At 37.6% G+C, this 21,376-nt stretch overlaps 1 protein-coding gene across 1 annotated transcript in view; it reads left to right on the forward strand.

Moving 5' to 3' along the window:
* LOC127648605 (calsyntenin-2-like) overlaps positions 1 to 21,107 on the forward strand; it is a 366,638-nt gene extending 345,531 nt beyond the window's left edge. The window contains exons 12-17 of the mRNA XM_052133275.1: positions 7,331 to 7,539; positions 8,005 to 8,172; positions 10,247 to 10,392; positions 12,169 to 12,292; positions 16,938 to 17,125; positions 18,888 to 21,107. Of these exons, the coding sequence (XP_051989235.1) occupies positions 7,331 to 7,539; positions 8,005 to 8,172; positions 10,247 to 10,392; positions 12,169 to 12,292; positions 16,938 to 17,125; positions 18,888 to 19,094 (1,042 nt within the window). The 3' untranslated portion in view covers positions 19,095 to 21,107. The remainder of the gene's footprint in view (positions 1 to 7,330; positions 7,540 to 8,004; positions 8,173 to 10,246; positions 10,393 to 12,168; positions 12,293 to 16,937; positions 17,126 to 18,887) is intronic.
* The last annotated feature ends 269 nt before the right edge of the window (positions 21,108 to 21,376 follow it).

Here is a 21,376-nt window from a genome sequence, read left to right on the forward strand (position 1 = left end):
GAATCCGACGTGTCAGAAATACAGCTGACAAGAACGTGGGTCTCCTTGAAGATTTATGTAAGAGGCTACCGCTGTATTGTCCACCCGCACCAAGACATGGCAGCCTCAGGAGGAGGTATTTCAGGGCCAGAAATACAGCCATCAACCCGAGACAGTGACTGTGACAACCGAGCTGACGACCCTCCTATCCCCTTAAGCTGGACAACCACTTAAGGCCGCTACCCCACCCGTCAGGGAGGCGTCTGTCGTTAGCAGTCTGCGACAACAAGACGCACCTAGAGTGGGACCCATGGCAGAAAACCGGGGTCTGAACCACATAGAAAGGGAACGAAGCCTGAGGCGCGTAACCCTATTTAGCCCAGGGGTTTTGGCCCTTGGAAGAAATCCCCTGGCTTTTGGCCACAACAAAAAAGGTCTCATGAGCAGAAGGTCCAGAGGGATCACCGTGGACACGTTCGCCCTGAGACCTGGAAATCGTTGATACTGATAACAGTGCAACCTTGACCTAGCCTGACTTTGCTCAGGGTGATCTGAATGGACTCAATCCTAGCGGGAGACAGTTGTGCCCGCATTGTGATTGAACTCCATACGATGCCCCGATAGACAGTGTTCTGAGTGGGAGAGAGGACGCTTTTCTTGGCGTTGAGCCTCAACCCCAGAGAAACAGATGAGCTAAGACGATGTCCCTGTGCTGAACTGCCAGTTCCTGGAACTGCGCTAGGATCAGCCAGTCGTCTACGTAATTCAGAATGCAGATGCCCCGGTGTCGCAAGGAGCCAGCGCTACATCATGCATTGTGAATGTGCGGGTAAAAAGGGCTAGGCTGAGTGAAAGAACCTGACCCTGGAAGACTTCGCCCCCGGAAGTGAACCTCAGGAACTTTCCATATTGTGGCAGAACTTCTAAATGAAGTATAGAAGTGCGTCATAAGATCGATGGTGACCAGCCAAACGAGTTGTAGGGCTTGAGACACGACTGTCTTGACAGGCATCATCTTGGACTTGAACACCCACGGGTAGTTCAAGCTTTAAGATCTAAGCCAGACGCCACCCCTCACCCTCCATGGGAAACGGGAAGTATTTAGTGTAATCTCTTCGACCGGCAGCATCACTGAATACCCCCGTGCCTCAGCACCCACGATAGTCGAATATAATGACGTCGAGGGTATGTGAACGACGGAAGAAAAATATATATATTTTATATATATATTTTTTTTGTAATTTTTTAGGGGTTCTCCATGAGCGAAAAAGCTCTTCATGGAGGTTATCAAAGAAAGGGAAGGGACCCATGAGGCGTTCCCTTTCTTAGACTGGAAGATAAAATCTATCCCATAATTTGGAGCGTTTGGGGGTCTCTTTTTCGCGTGGCCAGTCCAATCTGGCAACCGCACGAGTAACAACATTGAGCAATTCCTCCGTAGATTTTTTTATCGCGGAAGGAAAGCTCGGAGGCGGGAAGAGAGTCGCGATCCACCTCATGATCCGAAGAAGCGTCGGAACGCGCTTCGAGATCATGTGAAGGACCAGCTGGGTTTGGGGAGAGAGTGAGAGAAAGGGTTCAACCCGTCTCTTGCTACTCAGCCGAATCCATGCACGAGCCCCACGAACGATCTTTTCGTGAGTGCTGACTCCCGGAAGCAAGCGAGGCGAGCACGACGCACTCTGCCTGTTAAAGCAAATCGCAGTGCTCGCACCCGCCCTGCTGCAACGCGAGAGCAGCGTGCTCTTACCCCCAAACAAACAGCAAAAACTGATGTGTGCCGTCTTCAGCTATAGGGCGAGAAGAGGGGAACACGCACCGTTTGCGGCTTTCAGTCATTCTCTCTTTTTTTTTTTTTTTTAGAAATATATATATATATATATATAATATTTTCTAAACAGAAGAGAAAAATAGAACAACGTTCACTGCACACTGCCTAACTGATTCTATCTCTTAACAGAGGAAAGAAAGTTTTGACAGGGTGTGTGAAACACACAGAAACAGAATCGCTCTGAAAAAAGAGTTTCAGACGACACCTGGTGACGTATCCATTTATAGCCTGGCCTCAGGTGCATCTAATGATTACATCAGCCGAGGCTATAAATTCCGGTCAATGTTCATTGACGTGTTCCACACATTATTCAGCTCGGCTCACAGCTAAAGCTGTTCCCCCGTAGCGCTTAGCAGCGCAACATCGTAGTGAAGCTTTTTGTAAAGGGAACTGTATATTATCTTATATAGTAGAGTCTCATAAACAAAATGAGCCTGTCTCCAAAGTCTATTTTAAAAAATGCAGCATAGTTTTATTCAGAATAGCCAGGAAGTGCGGTCAAATTTTGTGCCGTCTTGAAAGGCGGAGCCTTAATTTTACTCTGTATACCGGCAGCAATTTTCAGAGACAAAAGCTTGCAGGAACCTCATTTTTTGTTAGATCATCTTCGAATTTGAAACGTAACTCCTTTAGACTTGTGACTTTGAGAACATTGCATTTCTGGGTTGCCTTGGCACTTTTATTCTTGTTTTTTTTTAGATTATAAATACATGTTCAGCACAAAATATTTTCATTACTATAAACTTCAGCTTCTCTAACTTTAAAAAAATAACAACATAAATTAATTCTTAAATAAAGCCCAAATTGTCTTCTTTCAAAAGATACAACAACTGTGTCCATACTCCAAAGGGTTCAGAAAATACAACCATTTAAGTTCAGGTATGTCATATTCATGGTTTGTTCTCAAAAAGGGAGTGCGTACCAACAGGTTAAGGAACTACATAATTATCTGGTGCTATGACACTTTCGACTCATGTGTTGAATATGGCGCTCCTCAGGACTTGTACCCCAGTTTTTGCATTGCGATGCAACTCTCTAGCAGATGAGCTACCGCAAACAAGCTTCTAAATATAGTTGGTTATGTAAAGTAAACATTAAAATGTATCGCCTTACAAGCCAAGAGGAAAGCTAAAAATTCTGTTTTTTCAGTTAATTCAGGATGGACTTCAAAGATTTTATTAATTCATCTTACAGTTCATACAGAATAATTTTGTTTAAAAATTGGCCCCTAATATTTACTTAGTTTACTCATTTAAACCATGACTTGTACTATACATACAGTCAATAACTAATATTGGCATTATATTCATGCTGTTTACCCAGAGGGGAACTGGCTCCCACAATGAGCCTGGTTTCCCCCAAGGTTATTTTTCTTCATTAACTAACATCTTATTGAGTTGTGTGTTCCTTGCCACTGCTGCTTTTAGCATGCTCACTGGGGGTTTAAATACATTTATTTATTTATTTTAAGACAATCTACAATCACATTTTTATCAAACTGCACAATGATGACTAAGACAATACAGTCATTACAACTTTATTTTCTATTGTAGCATATGTTTTATTTCTGTAAAGCTGCCTTGAAAAAATGTGTGTTGTGAAAAGCACTATACAAATAAAAATTACTTGACTAGACTTTTGATAACAGAATGTAACATGCCTTTTAATGGGGATAGCTCACCAAATTAGTTGCAGCAGAGTTAGTCAGAGATTCGCAACATGTCTGGCATTCCACAGATGGCATTAATTTTCAGTTTTCAAACACACCAATGTCAACAGTGTTACTTAATAAACAAATAGAACTAAGAAAAAGAGCAACAGAAATGTGGTGTGCACAGATTGTGTTCACTAGGTAGGCTTACCGCTAAACAGAAAAGGAAACAGTAAAGCACCCATTGCTCTTAAAGGGGCAGTACCAAATTCTACCTGTTACAAGAAGATACTGTATGTGCAACAGTATGTACGAGGAAATGAGCCACGTAAAATTTATTTTTTCAAAAATGATGGTATAGCAACGTGTTTCTATGAGACCAGCTTAAAAGTTTTTGCTTTTCACGCAATAAAAGAAAACTTGATTTATTTGCACTCTTTTTGTATATTTCACACTCGTAGCAATACATTTTAGTTTAAGCAGTAGCTTTGAAAACCTGGTTACAGTAGATGCACACTGTGTGTCCTTTCCCCTATAGTGATTCCCATTTTATTGCCAAGGGAGGGGTACAAGGATTCTGTTGTCTGACAGAAATCTAATGAAACCTATTGGATCCAATAGCACGCTGGTGATACAAACCCAAATTTGATAAAGAGAGAGAAAAGAAAAGAAGAGAGAGAGTCTTTTACACTTGTCTGGTGTGCATTGGTGAATAGGATCTCCTAAATAAGAACAGACATCCCTGGTTGGTAGTGGAGCTAGCCAGAGCTCTTATAATAGCCGAAGCCTGGCTTAGACTAGCACCCAATATCCTTAAATCAGCCCTGTAAATAAATAAAGATTGAAGCTCCTTTTTTCACAAGACTTTTTATTGAGGGACTGTGTTCTCGACCATCCTTTTAGCATGTAGCTCCAGTCGACCAAAGAGTGACCCACTTTTAAACATCACAAACTTTGCCACATCATTTTTACTCTGGTCATTAGAGGTAATTGTTTTGTTGATTCCTCACAGGTTTGCACCCCTCCTGCCTTTCCCATCAAACCATTCTCCGGTGATTTGAGGGAGAGCTTTTAGACAGGTGTGTACAGAGCAATTACCTTAGGGAGATAGCATCCCATTGCTCGAGCACGGCTAAGCATCACTCCATCCACGACGGTGGCAGAAAAGTGGCTGTTGTCCCGAACAAACAGATAGTTCTTAATTAGCGGGCAAGTAAATAAATTAATTAGTAAATGAACAAGTGCTGTTTAAAGCTCATCCTTGAGAAAGAGTAATTACTGAGTGCATTTGAAGAATGGAGCCCTGTTAATCCTAAAACACTTTATTTTCGCCGCTCTCGTTGCATACTAGCTATAATGAAACAGGAAGGACTCCGATTACCACAGCAGGTCTCTTTGTGAGTCTGTTGCAGGCCATGCTTCAGTACCTCTGTCTCAATCAACACCACTTCTGAATGCCATACCAACTTCATCAGCTGGTGTCGGAAGGAGGTGGCATCAATCTGAGCAGCACACTCGGTTTCACAGAAATGATTCAAAGAATTCTTTTTTTAAAACTAATGACATTTTTCTGCACCATTAATTGGTCCCTTGGTTGATTTCACCTGAGAGGTGCAACGGTGCTGAAGTTGACAAAGGCTGTCTAAAATTACACTCAACTGAAAAAGAGTTAGTGAGTGCCAGTGCCTCTCACTGTACTGGCAAAAAACATAAACATTTATGAGTAGAACGTAAAAGGATTTGTTAGGCAATATGTTTAAGTCTCCGTCATCATTCACTTTCATTACATCTTTTTTTCATACAAGGAAAGTGAAATGTGACTGAGGCTAACATTCTGCTTTTTCAACATATCCTCATGTGTTCCACGGAATAAAGAAAGTAATACTGGTTTAGAACAACATGAGTGTGAGTAAATGATAACAGCATTTTTATTTTGGAGAGAACTATTCAGTTAAACTGCATCTTTAGAATGATATTGATATTTGTCTTGAGTCAAGTTGTTTACTAATTGTGTTCAATCCATACTATTGGGTGTCAAATTGTTATTTTTAGAGGTATAAAGGGTTTTTTGAAAGAAAACTGAAAGCAGTGTAAATTTTGTATTAGTTTTTTGTTTGTCGTCTTTTGATGAAAATGTCCTTTAAAATTAAAATTCATAAATTTTAGTAAGTTTATTTAGTCAATTAAAATAATAACTTTTAGTTGATGATGATGATGTGCAAAATGGACAATAAAAGTGTGTCAAACTGCAACAAACCAAACTTAATCAAATATTCACAAATTTAGAAAACATTTATAAAAATGTTCTAATTTAAACATGCATCAAACATATTAATATACATACCTTGTCCTTGTTGTGAAAAAGCTGAGCTTCTTAAATAATAATGAATAGACTGAAGTATTAGCTACTTTTTTTAGAAGTTAGCCTACTGTACTCTGAATTCTTCATGTTTTAGAGACTTATTCATTTTCTGTTATAGGTTATTACATTGCGTGTAGCCTGTTTCTTACGGAAACGGCATATTTAGAACGCAAGTTATGCAAATTACTATTATATTGATTAGTGTGTCATTTATTTAAAATTCACCTGTTTATTCGCTTCACTGTACAGGTGTAAGTTTTTATATTACATATATGTTGTGGATATAGTGATTAAACTCATCTATTTATAGGATGCGTTTGAATGAGGTACCCCGTTTTAAAGCAATGTTAGCACGTTTAACTCACACAGCTCAAGCAGAGAAATTCCCAATATACTGGATTAATGGATTAGATGAATCTATCTAATATCTTCTTCTATATACAAATGCTCCCAATTTTTCTTCACAGCAACGTAATTTCCTCACTTAAATTGTGTAAATAACAAACATGTCATCTGATGAATACTTGGCTATTTTATACTTTGTTGCTTTGCTTTATTTTGCGACCTGCAACAGGATACTCTTCATTAATAGGATTTTCCTCTTACGTAAAACTTCGGGATTCCCCCAATGTACAAGTGCATATACGCAAACGTGAGGGACAGTTGATATGTTACACTGAGGTGTATAAATGGGTATAGCTTATAGTGTATGTGGTTTTCCCACTGTATTTCTAGAAATGTTTAATTCTTTCCACTGTTTTGACTTGTTGTTGGACTTCATCCTATGATGTTTGTTATCTGGTCTGTTCACAAACTTGCACACTCTTCAAAACCCTGTAAGAATGGCACTTATGTGTTTACATGGACACTTACATTGACATAGGTTCGTTAAACCTGCTTTCACTTAATCCCTTAAACAGCATAAGGAAACTCATTTACATGGCGTTTCAGAAAGCCTCTTTCTTCAAAACCCTGGAATAATCAGTTTCTTAATGTTAAATTAATTATTACCTGTGTATTTATCAATAGTTATATAAATTACAATAAACAATCGTTCTGCATAGTAATATACAGTGGCCCAAAAACTTCTTGGACACTTTTTTAATTAGAATTTTTTTTTAAAACCAAGTGACATTTGCAAATATATGATGCTATGGCTTTTCTCAGAACTAACTTACATTTTTGTCAAATAACCCACATTTTAAGTGAAATATATGAAAATAAATGCAATGGAAATGCAATGGAATTAATGCATTTTTAAGTTTGTTTTAAGTTTCCAAATGCTTTTTGTGGCCACTTCAGTTTAATAGCCTAACTGTTGGTTTTTTATGATTATTTTATAAATTGCAGCTTTGAATGTGACCAAGTCGAAAGTACAATTTAAAATATATATATATTTTTTCATCTCACCTGAAGGCCCTAAGTTGCAATTTCTTTACCTTCCTTGTTATCCTTAATAAATCTCACATTTCCTTAGACTGTTCTTCCTTCATTTCTCACCCTGCAGATGTTTCGGTGAAGACACATGCATCTCCATTCCAGATATCAAGGCTATGGTGATGGTGCTGCCGCCCAGCGAACCTCGGATCACCATTGCTGGGTTGGAGCAGCTGGTTTGGCCTGCGGCTCAGCTCCAAACCCCTGGTGGGGTTGCCCTGTTCAAGGACATACGCATCATTAGTACCATCACCAAGACCGACACCACCCTCAGCATAGGTGATAGATGACTCTCTTTCCCAGCTCATAAATTAACATAATCCCACACTTATGCATTCATTCATTTCAGAGGTGCCACATTTGCACATTTTGCCTGTAGTGTACACGTCAGAATGATAGTGTATATTTACAGAATTTTACTCCTATGGATTTCCCCACACTGTGTTTATTTATAATGGTTTAGTCTATTACTTACTTTCAGGATTATAAATGCCTTATGTTGGTCAGCTGGTTATAACACTTACCCTGAGTCAATTGGTTTTTATTGGTGTCCTTTTTATTTGAAGTTCAACAAAAGTGTCTAGCATCTTTTATCGAATACAGAGACAGGGTAGTGAAACAATAAATCATCTAAATTAAATTCATACACAATCAATGGCTATGTGCAGATATGGCAGGAGGTCATATATTTGCCACTGCGTATCTGTGCCTGTGTAACAGTGTGTGGGTGTTTTTTGTGTGTAGCCCGGAGACCTGGTGTTCTGGAGTTGATGCATAACCTGGATTATTGTGATGTGCTTGTGATTGGAGAGGAACTGAACCCAGAGAATGAGAGTCTAGAGATCCACCACAGCTCTCTCTTGGGCAAACATCTGGATGCCACCAACTCTACCTCTGGCATCTCCATCTATGGTAGATGTCAACCATATGTTTCATATCAATTGTACAAGCCATCTGTTGACCTGTTTTCTCATAATATTGTTTATACTCCTCATTGACTCAAGGCTCTCATATGTTGTTTATTCACAGCTTTTCAAAGCTTTCCATCTTCCAGCTGCTTCGTATTAAAATTAATGCTCCATGTAGAACATATTTTGGCTCTAGATAATTCATTTTTCTGTAGTTGTTTAACTGATGTAACATGACATTTACTTTATTTAAAGACTTAAAGTGATAGTTTACCCAATCAATGAAAATTCTGTCATAATGTACTCCCCCTCATATTGTTCGAACCTGTCTGACTTTCTTTCTTATGCAGAACAAAATGAGATGTTTTAATTAATATCCTGGTTCGTCCTTTCAATACTATTTCTTTTGATAGTGACTTACACTATTTTCAATATGTGCATCAGATTCAAAATATTCATTAGCACATGCGATTAATGTTTCTGAGTATTTTAATGTTAATAGTTAGGGCAGTGATTAATATCAATGATAAAGTGATGGGGAAAGGAGCTTTTAACATTATTTGTTGTACAAAAAAATCCTAGATGGAACTTGTGATAGTAGTCAAGTCAAGTCATTTCTATATGTAAAGCACTTTTCACAACACACATCATTTCAATGCAGCTTTACAGAAAATTATGTTTCAACTGAAAAACTATAATATAGTAATTTCTTCGAGTCATAATAGTGCATTCAAAAAAGAAGACATAATTGTAAATTGTGCCTTAAAATAAATAATAGAAAATAATTATATTTATATTTAGACCCCCAGTGAGTAAGTTTAAGGCGACTGTGGAAAGAAACACAAAACTCCACAAGATGTTGGTTAAAGGAGAAAAATAACCTTGGGGGAAACCAGGATCACTGTGGGGGCCAGTTCCCCTCTGGCTAAACAGCATGAATATAAAGCTAATATTAGTTATTTATGTGTTGTACAAGCCAAGAATTAAAATGAGTAAACTAAGTGCTAGGAGCCAATGTTTAAACAAAAAATATATTGTATTAACTGTAAGATTAATGACTAAAGTCTTAGAATTTGCATTCTTATTTAACTGCAGAAGTGCAAACAGATGCATTGTCTATTGTTATTTGGCTGATGAAGGCTGCAATTCATTTAATATCTACATATGCCATTTTAAGAGTGTAGTATTTTTCAGCCTAAATGAGGCACATTTTAATTACCACAGAAGTATGTCTAGTCTTAACTATCACCAAAATGCAAAATGAGATGTTTTGTCAGCAAGTGCTTTTCATGTGGAGTTCAAAGTGGTGCTTGCACTGACGTGAATCATGAACACGGATTCATGATTGCTATAACAAAGCAGATAGCCACAGTCTATTGGCTGATTAACATTTTGGAGGATGAGAGTTAAAGAGATTTAATGCCTAAAACAGAAAATGAAGAGGGGGGAGAGAGAGATAAGTTGTATAAAATGTAAGATTAATGATTAAATGTCCATCCTGAATTAACTGCCCAGCTACAGCACAACTTTTAGTCAAAGTGCTTTGATGACATTAGATAGTATTTTGAGAGAAACCGAGTGTAAATGAACGGTTAACAACTGCCATGGAATTTAAAAGACAGACCAGGATATATATTAAAACATCTTCTTTTGTGTTCCACATAAGAAAGAATATCATACCAGTTTGGTATGACATAAGTAAGTCAGAATATTTGGGCAAACTATTCCTTTAAAGATGACTATTCCAATTAATTACGCCCACTGATAGTGACTTACCACTTTGCCTGATTTTTTCCAAAAATAAGATAAAGAATATTTAGTTGAATATTTAGACCCAGATCCTGCTTAGTTTTTTAACAGATCTCTCCCTATATCGTTAGATGTTTAACTTTTTGGAGAAAATTCAAATCACCTCAACCGTATTTAAAGTGGTTTAAGAGTGTACGTTACATTAATTAGAGAAGGACAAAGACCTCTGCTGGTCCCCAAGGACACATATTTGGAATGCCTTTCAATACACCAAAGCTCTTGTCTGAATAGATGTAAACTTTCTGACACGAGTCTGTCTTCGGTCTCAGGTGTGGACTCCATGGCGCATTATGAACAGGCCATCAGGCAGGTGAGGTACTGTAACTGGAAGCCTGGCAGTCTGTCCGAGAGAAGGTTCCGGCTCACTTGCTCTGAACTGAATGGACGCTACACAAGCAATGAGTTCAACTTGGAGGTCAGATTCGGCTCTCGTACGAATCAGTGCTTCTATTTCATTTTGCCATCTATTCATTTTATCCTACCTTTCAATTGCACTCCATCTGCTTTTTGTAATTTTGGACTCTTTTGTACTTAAAAGTTAGCTGTGCACTAGTCTCACAATGCCAGACTTTTGACTAGAAGGCATAACGTCTGGTCCTCACTGCAGCTTATTCTGGCCAAGAACTGCCCACTTAAACTGAATCAGACCATGAAACACCACTTTTTTTTTTTGTTAGACATAATGTTTAGGGGTGGTTAAATCTGATATTGATGTTTGAGTAGTAATCGACTGGCAACTGGATTCAGTGATGTAATATAGTGAAAGGTTTTTCCTCATCCCACAGTGCAACAACAAACAGAACCAGCGACGAACTAAGGACTTACACCCACATAATAATACAAATATTATAAAATATAGTAGACTATAAAGAAATATAATGTGAATAAAAAATATAGAGTTGAAAATATGTCAAATAAACCGAACTGTCCAGAGTACACATAACTATACATTGTGCAAAATGTTTAGTTAATTAAAATTTTAGTGCAAACTTTTTTGTGTATGTGTGTCTGTGCGAAGCAGGAATATACAGATTCTCTCAAGTGTCCTCGTTCAGTAGCCGTATAGCCTGAGGATAAACACTCCTCCTGAGTCTCTCTGTGTTGGTCCTCATTATCCAGTAGCGCTTCTCTGATGGGAGCATAGATAACAGTCTGTATCCGGGGTGGTGAAAGTCTTTGATAATTCTCCTGGCCCTTGTCCTGCTTCGCTGGGTGTAGGTGTCTGTGATTCAGGGGAGAGAAGTCCTGATGGCCTTCTCTGCTGTCCTCACCACTCTGGACAGCACCTTCTGATCCTGGACTGTGGTGCCTCCGAACCAGGCGGTGATGCTCCCTGATTCTCCACAGCCCCAGTGTAGAAACCCCTCAGCACCCTATGGGAGACCTTGATCCTGGCCAAGCGTTGTAGGTGGCAGAGATATTGTTGCACCCTTGTCACCAAGCTGTTTGTGTGTGTTGTCCTGGAGAAGTCTTCTGTGATGTCGACCCCAAGGTATTTGAAGCTGCTTACCCTATAGTTGTTAATCAGGGGGCTGCTTCCTCCCATAGTAAATAAAAATATTCTTGGTCTTGGTGACATTCAGGGAGAGATTGGTATTACAACATCATGTAGAGAGGACATCCACTTCCTCTAAATAGGCCTTCTCATCATTGTTAGTGATGAGGCCTACCACCACTGTGTCATTAGCAAACTTCACCACCTTTTTGGAGCTGTGTTTGGTCGAGCAGTCATTGGTGGAGGGAGTAAAGCAGGGGGCTGAGGACACAGCCCTGGGGGGCTCCAGTGCTGAGGTTGAGCGTGGAGGAGGTGTAGTTTTGCATCCTGACCATCTAGGGGCATCCGGTCAGGAAGTCCTGGATCCAGTGGCAGATAGAGGAGTTCAGCCCCAGGTTCTGGAGCTTTTTACAGAGGTGTGATTGGACAATGGTGTTAAGTGCAGAGCTGTAATCCACAAATAGCATCCACACATAGTTCCCTTTCCGCTGCTCCAGATGGTAGAGGGCAGTGTAGCAGACCTGTTGGACCGGCTGTTTTAGGCTGATCTAGCTGTGCATCAGTTTCAGATCTTACCACATTCACTTATAAGCTTTGTTAAGTGTCTCAGGTATCAATGGTTTTCAAGCTCATTAGAACTAATCTCATTCCAATATCATGTTTAAACTTTCATTCTCGTTTGTCCCGCCCCCTTAGATCGGATTTATACACAGCTCAGAGGCCGTGGAGCATCTCAATCACATGGCTATCCAATCCCAGTACATGAGACCTGTGCATCATCCACTGGTGGTACATACTGTCAATTCTGACCACATCTCAGGTAAAGTCAGCTCTGATTTCTTGTAATGCAATGGCTTTTAACCTCTTAATATGACTCAACTTCAATCATAATTTAAACATCTTCAGTGTGTGCTCAATGGAAAAGAGTTCATTTAAACATTTAAACTCTCCTTACATGCCCTTACTTAAGGGTTTACCATTAAGTGACTTGCAGAACAGACTAAATGAAACAAAACATACAGAAAATGACATAGATAAATTTGGTTAAGACAAACTTTGATGTTGGCTTTAGAAGTTTGATGTTTATATATATTACAGTAAGACAAATTGCCATCTAGTAAGCTAAAAAGTTAGTCAGATACACTAGATAAACCAGGGATTTCCAAATGACAGCCCACAAGAGATTTTAGAAATAGAACAGAATCTGGCCCACTATTGACTTCCCAGCGCCATTTGAGAGTAAGGACAGAAGAGAGAGAGAGCACTTAAAACACTCATGCATCTCTTTCTTTACTGCATGTGCTCAGCTCGCATTTGCATATCATCCTATTAAAAGGGAGCACAATCATTTTGATTAAATTAAAATCGTAAATGTAACACAAGTAACAACAGAACAGAAACTATGATTAATTTACTAATAATTACAAATTAATTCCTTAAAACACATCATAGCAGAAAATATAACTTATTCTGATTTCAAGGGCAATAAAAGGAACAAGATCTCACCCAGTAGAATTCTTTGTTACATTAATGCATCGTCAGAAATTAACTTTTCCATAAAGGTGCCAATAACTGCCCATTTGATTTAATTTTAAGGGCATGTTGTTTATGTTTATGAGGGCATTTTTCTAAATATTTAAAAATGTACCGTCATTTATTTTATTCAAAACATATTTTATGTCATAATGTGTAATGCTACTCTTAAAGTAGAATATAATGATGGTATATCAGATGGTATAAAAAATAAAAAAAAACAGGCAATTTTTTGCCCCCACATTTTAAACTTTAGGGCTTTTATCATCACTTTTTGGGGCATTTTTGGCCCCCCCACTAAATTTATGATCCTGCATCACTGTTCTATTACAAGCTTTCATGATGAGAGAGATATCCTTTATTAACACAAAATTTTATCAAAACTTTCATAATATCAAGCATGCAATAAAAGATGTTGCAATAGTGGCAATTTAGTTGCATCTAGCTTTTTTTATTATTATTATTATTATTACAATGATGCGGCCCACAACCTTATTTCTTTTTGCATCTGACCCCCAGTAGAGAACTTTTGGACACCCCTGAGATAAACTGTCAAACAAAGAGAGAGAGAGAGAGAGAGAGAGAGCGAGCAACTTAAAGCAGATTAAAAGGTTTTTGTTGGTTTGTTTACATAAAAAAATGTACTATTGAAATTTGAATGTGAACATTCTGTTGACCCGTTTGAACATTCTGTCAGTGTAAGTCTATGTGATTTTTGATCGCCCATGTGAAAAAACATAAGTCTGATCAGTTCGAAAAGACATAGCACACTATTCAAGAACAAGAGTGGTCTGATGTATCTTGAAAGCTCTAGGAGGAGTTAGTGTTAAAAAGTTTGGTCTCAGTTTAGAGCAGGAGTATTCAATAAAAGTTTTCCTTTGGAGCTCCCGCCCCTTTTTGGAGATCGGCATGCAGCTATATCCTTCTCAACCAATCCGGGGTCCAGACCTGGACGTCTGCTAATTGATGACTGCCGGTGTAGGGATTTTTGAAAAAAAAAAAACGAAACCACGTTTGTACAATAATTGTACTGTATGTTTGTTTTGTCAGGACAACATAAACATGCTTGTTGATTTCATAAATGTCTTTGCAGCTATCAGTTTGTAGCCAAGTATGATTCACTACTAATATCAGTTGACTCATTTAATTGTTCAATAACACATGACCTGTGTTAACCACCACTTACTCAATTTCTTTGGCGATAACATCAATTCTGTGGCATTTTCTTTTTATGGGAAACCTCATATGTCAAAAGAAACAAATATGTCTTTGGTATAATATACTAGTCAGATAATTTATACAAATTAAAAATGGTTCTAGGCACCCCCTACAATCACATCAAAGTCTTAAAGGGATAGTTCACACAGAAAAAATTGTATTCCCTTATGTCTGTCTTTCATCTGTGGAACACTAAATAATTTTTAAGAATATTTAAGGCATACATATTTAAATATTTATGCCCTCAGCCACCATCCACTTTTATTGTATGCAAAAGGGTTGCAATGACAGAGAGTGGTTACTGAGGCTTTTTTCTGCCTACATCTCTGCGTGACATGATGAGAGAATTGTAATTTTTGGTTGAACTATCCCTTTAAGGATGTGTGTCAAATCTTGCTGATGCAGTATATTTACCCCATATGACCATGGAATATTATTTTCTTGAAACTAAAATACAAATTATTTGGTGTGCAATCTCTTATCATCTATTTTTTGATTCAACATTTTAATTAAAAAAAGTGTTTTTGCTTGTAACATGTTCTCAATCATTTGAAAAGCCAGAGGCTATTAAAGAGGGCAATACATATAACACAAAACAACATCACAAGAGAATTCAGCTTTATCGACCGATCTGCAAGCAATTGCAAAAATACAGAGATACTCACACATACATAAACACACTGGTCTGAGTGGATGGCAGGCTCTTGAGACTGTATTGTTGGTTTTGAAGGAACTTGGGAAATTACACTTAGTCTACCAGCTCACGCGCACACACCAGGGGCACCGGTGATCTCCCTAAGGACAGACAGAGCACAGCTGACTGGAGCGAGATGTAGCATTCTGCTACCTGGACTGAAGAAAGTGAGAGAGAGGAATGACAGGAGGAGAGAAACACTGCTTTAGGAGAGACATGGAAAAACAGCAGGTGGCACTGTGACCTTATACTCTCAGTAGTACTCTTGCTGACTTCAAGGTTTTAGTAAATGACACTGTTCTTTAAGTGAACTGTGCAAAACTGTCTACCTCTGTCAACACAGCTCACCTCTACATAAGCTTCACCTTAACCATAGAGTCTAGAGACCTCTCTATCCAATGGAGTAATAACTAAAAGTAGCAACACATACTACATTGCTGTTTTTTTATGTCACAAGCGATTTGAGGAAATTATCAAACATCCTCTCCACCGAATGTCCTCTCGCCCTCAAGTAGTGTGTGCAAATCGTTTAAAAAATAAGATTAACTGATAGTTTTAGGTCGTCACTCAACAGTGTTCTTGTGACACTTTTATGTGTTAAAGAGAGCCAAATGTGTTTGTGTTTTGTAGCAAAATAGACATTTGCTTTTTGCCATGTTTCTCTTTTTGTGTAACACTTTGTAATAAGGTTTTATTTACTATTAGCAGCATTCACATGCTTTTTTGTATGAACATACTGCTTGATGGTGGTGCGGCCTCCGTGGACAATGGAAAAGTAAACTCCACAAATCTCACTTTACTAGGCTCTGTCTATGACTCTCTGTTTTAGAAATGTAAACTCTTTTTGAAGATTAAATGTACATGCACGCTTCCTTGACATTTTTCCAGCAGCAATTTAACCTGTGTGCTATTTCAGATTGACTCTTCAATCAGTTCACTAACAGGATGTCTATTAATATAGGATTGTGATTGGATAGTTTAACTCAATCATGTACTTCAAATAACACGGTTTGATTTTTTTTTACAAGCCATATCCTTGGCTACCTTTGATTAGAATACTCACGTGACTGAGAAAGCAGCATAGACGATAGAGGAACAAGTTTTTTTTTGTTTCAGAATAAATTGGGACACTAGAAAAAGTCTCGGGAAAAATGTGACATCTGGCTACCCTACACATAATGCACATCCATCACATTGCATCTAAATATATTAAACTGTTCATCTCAACCACATCTCTTTTTCTTGTGAAATGTTTTACATGTTTGATTAGGTCCAAGGGTTTTTAACTGCCCCATCCTTCAATAACAGTTAATTTGTAGATCATGCATTTTATTATGACTGGTTCACAAGCAGTCCACCCTGATATGAGCTGAAAAACCTACAATCTACACTGATATGAGCCGAAGAAAATGCACATACATAGTCCAAAGCACGGTCAAAGATGTCCATCTAGTACATGTTTACATACACCAGCAATTAAAAATAGAACAGATGTGCTTGAGAAAGGGTCTAGAGAAATAATAGAGGATTGTATTGATTTTTTGTATGGATGAATATGTATATAAGAATATATAAGTATAATTGCTGTATATAGAGACTAAAACAATAAGCCACTCCAGGTTTTGCATTACAGTGATTTTACCACTGTAAGGGGCGAAGCAGAGTGCCTAAAAATTCCCTTTACTATGGCAACATTTCTGTAAGTCCCTGTGATCAATATGTGATTACATTTGTTATTATTAGTAATAATCACAATAAACAATCTTCTGCCAGCTAATAATGTTGAGTAACGTAACTTTAGACTGTTTAAGATAATGGTTTGTAGTATCTTGCATCTTATACAGTTGATTCCAATTGATGTGCTGTCACAGGTGTGCAAACAGTATATCAGTTATTTTCAACTGTTTTAAAGATTTACCTTATAGCATGTCTGTATACATAATGCATTCACTCTATCACAGTTTAGCTGTTTGACAGAGCATAATGTAACACTAAGCATGTCTTTTATATGTGTCATTAGGAACCCCTCCCGCTGCAACAGTGGTAATCGTAATATGCATCGCCGCACTGGTGGTCATTGTAGTTTTGGGCATCTACCGTATCCAAACCACCCATCAGGATGGTTCGAAAGAGGATGAGGAGGGAAGAAAGGACCCAGAGATGGACTGGGACAACTCCAATCTTAATATCACAGTAAATCCCATGGAGGTCAGTGCATGCCTGATTGTTCAAGGAATAGTTCATCCAAAATTGCAAATTCGCTCATTATTTACTCACACTCATGCCATTCCAGATGCGTATGACTTTCTTCTGCTGAACACAAACTACGATTTTGAGAAGAATAACTCCAAAAAGCACACAAAGGAAACATAAAAGTAATCCATATGACTCTGGTGGTTAAATCCATGTTAAATCCAAGATCATTCACATTTTTGGGTGAAATATTCCTTTAAAGACCATACTGAGCCACAGAGCTAATAAATATAGGCTACACTGATCTGCCTAATTTTGTGTAGGTCCCCTTTGTGCCGCCAAAACAGTGCCAACCCGCATCTCAGAACAGCATTCTGAGATGCAATTCTTCTCACCACAATTGTACAAAGCAGTTATCTCAGTTACTGTAGACTTTGTCAGTTCAAACCAGTCTAGCATCAACAAGGTATTTCCATCCACAGTACTGGATGAACCACTCATTGGATGTTTTTTGTTTTTTTGGCACCATTCTGAGTAAATTCTAGAGACTGTTGTGTGTGAAAATCCCTGTCTTGAACAAACAATCATCCATGAAATTATCTAATCAGCCAATCATGTTGGCAGCATTCCAGTGCATAAAATCATGCAGATACGGGTCAGCAGCTTCAGTTAATGTTCACATCAACCATCAGAATTGGGGAAAAAATTGATCTCAGTGATTTGAACCATGGTATTATTGTTGGTGCCAGACGGGCTGGTTTGAGCATTACTGTAACGGCCGATCTCCTGGGATTTTCACACACAACAGTCTGTATAAATTTCTCCGAATGGTGGCAAAAACAAAAAACATCCAGTGAGTGGCAGTTCTGTGGACAGAAATGCCTTGATGATGAGAGAGGTCAACAGAGACTGGCTGGACTGGTTTGAACTGACAAAATGTATGGGAACTCAGATAACCGCTCTGTACAATTGTGGTGTGAAGAATAACATCTCAGAATGCTATTCTGAGATGCGGGTTGGAGTTGTTTTGGCAGCACCAAGAGGACCTATACAATATTAGGCAGGTGGTTTTAATGTTGTGGCTGACTGGTGCATAAAGGATGGCGCTGAATATTAGGGGATAAAAACAACTTCTATCGGCATGTGGCATCCTATCGATTACCTCAAAAAATGATTTTAAATAGTCCCCTAAAGAAAAATGTGTGAATGGTTGATTTCCTACATACAATGGAAGCAAAACCCTTTAGGGCAAGTGTACCAGAGGGTTTACAAACTGAAATGTGTTGGTCATATTTTTGTTGAAGCACTTACATTCAGTATTCAGTAAAAAAAATTTATTTGATCTGTATAGATATCTGATAGTGGGTGGAGTTCACTCATTATAAACAGTCATTTGGATAATCTTTCGTTCCAAAAACAAAAAACAAAAAAACTAAAATCACAATTTCTCCTCTTGTGTTCCACAGAAGAAAGTAAGTAATACAGGTTTAAAATGACATAAAAGTTAATGATTAATCATTTTTGGGTGAACTAACCCTTTAAGGACGGTTACACCAAGGGTTTCGTTATAACTGTATTGCTGTAATCATATTTTGTTTGTTTTCACAAACTGAGGGACAAGTCAAAATCATTTTCTGTGGTTATCGACATCAAAGTAAATGTCAGGTACAAGGAAAAAAGAGATAGAAACCTGTGATTTTAGAGTCTTTTATACATTTACCCATTTATTGTGATATTTTGAAGAACAAAAATATAATGATTGTGTTATTGATTGCAGAGCATTGATGGGACACCGATTGCTGAGGAGGTTAGGGAGGAGGAGCCAGAGGAAGATGAAGACGAAGAAGACGATAATGATGATGAACTGGCTGGAGATCTCTCTAGTGCTGAATCCGAGGACAGCGATGAAGAGGAAGAGACTGACATTCAGAAGGTGAAAGTGAAGGGAAAACTGGAGTGGGACCCCTCTACGTTGCCCTATTAAAACACAAACACACACACACAGACAGCTTCTCACACACGTACACATTCACACAAGCAAGCATTCACATGCAGACATAGACTTGTTCATGCACATACGCACATACACACATGCAAAAATGCATTTAATGCCCTCTCACACTTACAGAAGCCAGAAATAATTGCCTGAAAAGCTGTCACTCATCAGTCGTTGCAACGAGAAACCCTGATTTTGTTCCAACGCCCAAAATAAGCATCTCTAATACTATGGCTCCCTCTGATGGTCAATATTTGGCATTGCAAAACCTCTGTGTATTTCTGTAGGTTTAATCTACAGTGTTTTATTAGTAGGTCCACAAAAAGCCAATATAAAACCAACACAACACAATGCAGTTAATTGTGAACATTTTAAACAACATCTCTTGGATGACTTCTTTTAAATCCCTGTTTTTTTGTCTCTTTTCATCAGAATATATTTTAACATCAGGAAGTTGTTTTCCCTTTCAGAAGTACTAAACAGTAATATTTGACAGCGTGTGGCTATGCCTTCACCCTTTATGTCTGTTATCTTCAGAGTAACTCCTAATATTGCACTGATGTGCAATAGTAAAAACCTGAAAGTCGTTTTTTTTTTTTTGCAATGAAAATATATACATAATAATGATATTTTCTTCATTTGAAATCTAGCAAATGTGTTTATTTTAGATCCATAGAGAGATTTTGATTGAAGCAGTTCTCTTTAAGCAAAAATTATATCGTAATGAGATGACATTTAAAACACTTTTTAATAGTTACAGTTTTCTCTTTTTTCTCTCTGTTTTGGTCCTTAGTGGTAAGGAGGAAGAGTGTCTGTACATTTTTATATGCCTGACTTCTGTAAATAGGGAACTGTAGAGTAGTTGAATGGTGACTCAGACTCCTCACGTCCTCCTGCATCCTTCACACAGTCTGCTTGTGTCTACACTTGCTGAGGAGGAAGGGTTCTTCCTCCTCTCTCTATCTGTGTTGATCTCTCTCTTTTAACGTTCATGTTGTCCTCCTCACTTCAACTGTGGATAGGTTCTCCATTTTACCTCAAATAGAAAAACTAGCAAAAGATTTCACTGCAAAAAATGTTTTAATAATAATAATAATAATAATAATACTAATCTAAACATAATTAAAACAAGATATTTTACTAGAGAAGCAAAATTGTGTAAGATAAGAAATGGTTCATAGTTCATCCAAAAATGTAAATTCTCTTATCATTTACTCACCCTCATGCCATCCAAGATGTGTATGACATTCTTCTGCAGAAGCCAATATAAATCCTCAGCAAGTGAATAGTGACCAAAACTTTGAAGCTCAAAAACGCACATAAAAGGCAGCATAAAGGTAATCCATACTAGACTCCGTTGGTTTAATCCATTTTTAATCTGTGAGAACAGACCAAAATGTAACTCAATTTTTACTATAAATCTTTACAACTGCAGTCTATTTGGCAATCATAATTTCAAGCTCAATTAAACTTCTGAATGTGTAATCGAGCTTGAAATCATGATCGTGCCTAGAGACTGCAATGGCAAGATGTAAAGTAAAAAATCAGTTACACTTTGGTCTGTTCTCACCCAAAATGTATTGGATCACTTGGAAAGACATGGATTAAACCACTGGTGTCTCATGGATTACTTTTCTGCTGCCTTTCTGTGCTTTTTGGTGCTTCAAATTTTGGTCACCATTCACTTGCATTGTATGGACCGACAGAGCTGAGATATTCTTCTACACATCTTTGTTCCTGTTTTTTTTTTTTTAATCAGACAAAATTTAGTGAGGTATAGTATTGGTAATCCACAAAAAAATTTAAAAAAAATTCTCTTAAATTATTAGTAATAACATTACTTTACTAAATACTTAATTCAAAAGTAATCACATTGCTAATTACTTTAAAGTTACTTTCTAAAACTTTTTACAGAAATGTTTTTGTCTTTCTGCTCAACAAATTCAAAATAATGTTTATATTTCCTCCTTGTTCAGTTGCACACATTTTAACTGTAACAGAAATGCAAATGACGTCATATTTTAAATGTAATAATCATAAATAATATTAGTTTAGAAATTATTTCAAACTAATGTAATTATACGTTATTACCTTAATTGAATGCCAGTAACTGTAATCTGATAAATATATTGCACTACATTTTTACTTTAAAATTAATTAGATTACAGTAATGTATTACTTTGTAATCAAATTATAATTCTTTTTTTTTTGTGCAAAATTTTGCTTCTCAAATTAATTGTATCTTGCTTATTGGATGTTTAGACATTTTA

The sequence above is a fragment of the Xyrauchen texanus genome, chromosome 9, assembly GCF_025860055.1.
Source record: "Xyrauchen texanus isolate HMW12.3.18 chromosome 9, RBS_HiC_50CHRs, whole genome shotgun sequence".
Lineage (NCBI taxonomy): Eukaryota > Metazoa > Chordata > Actinopteri > Cypriniformes > Catostomidae > Xyrauchen > Xyrauchen texanus.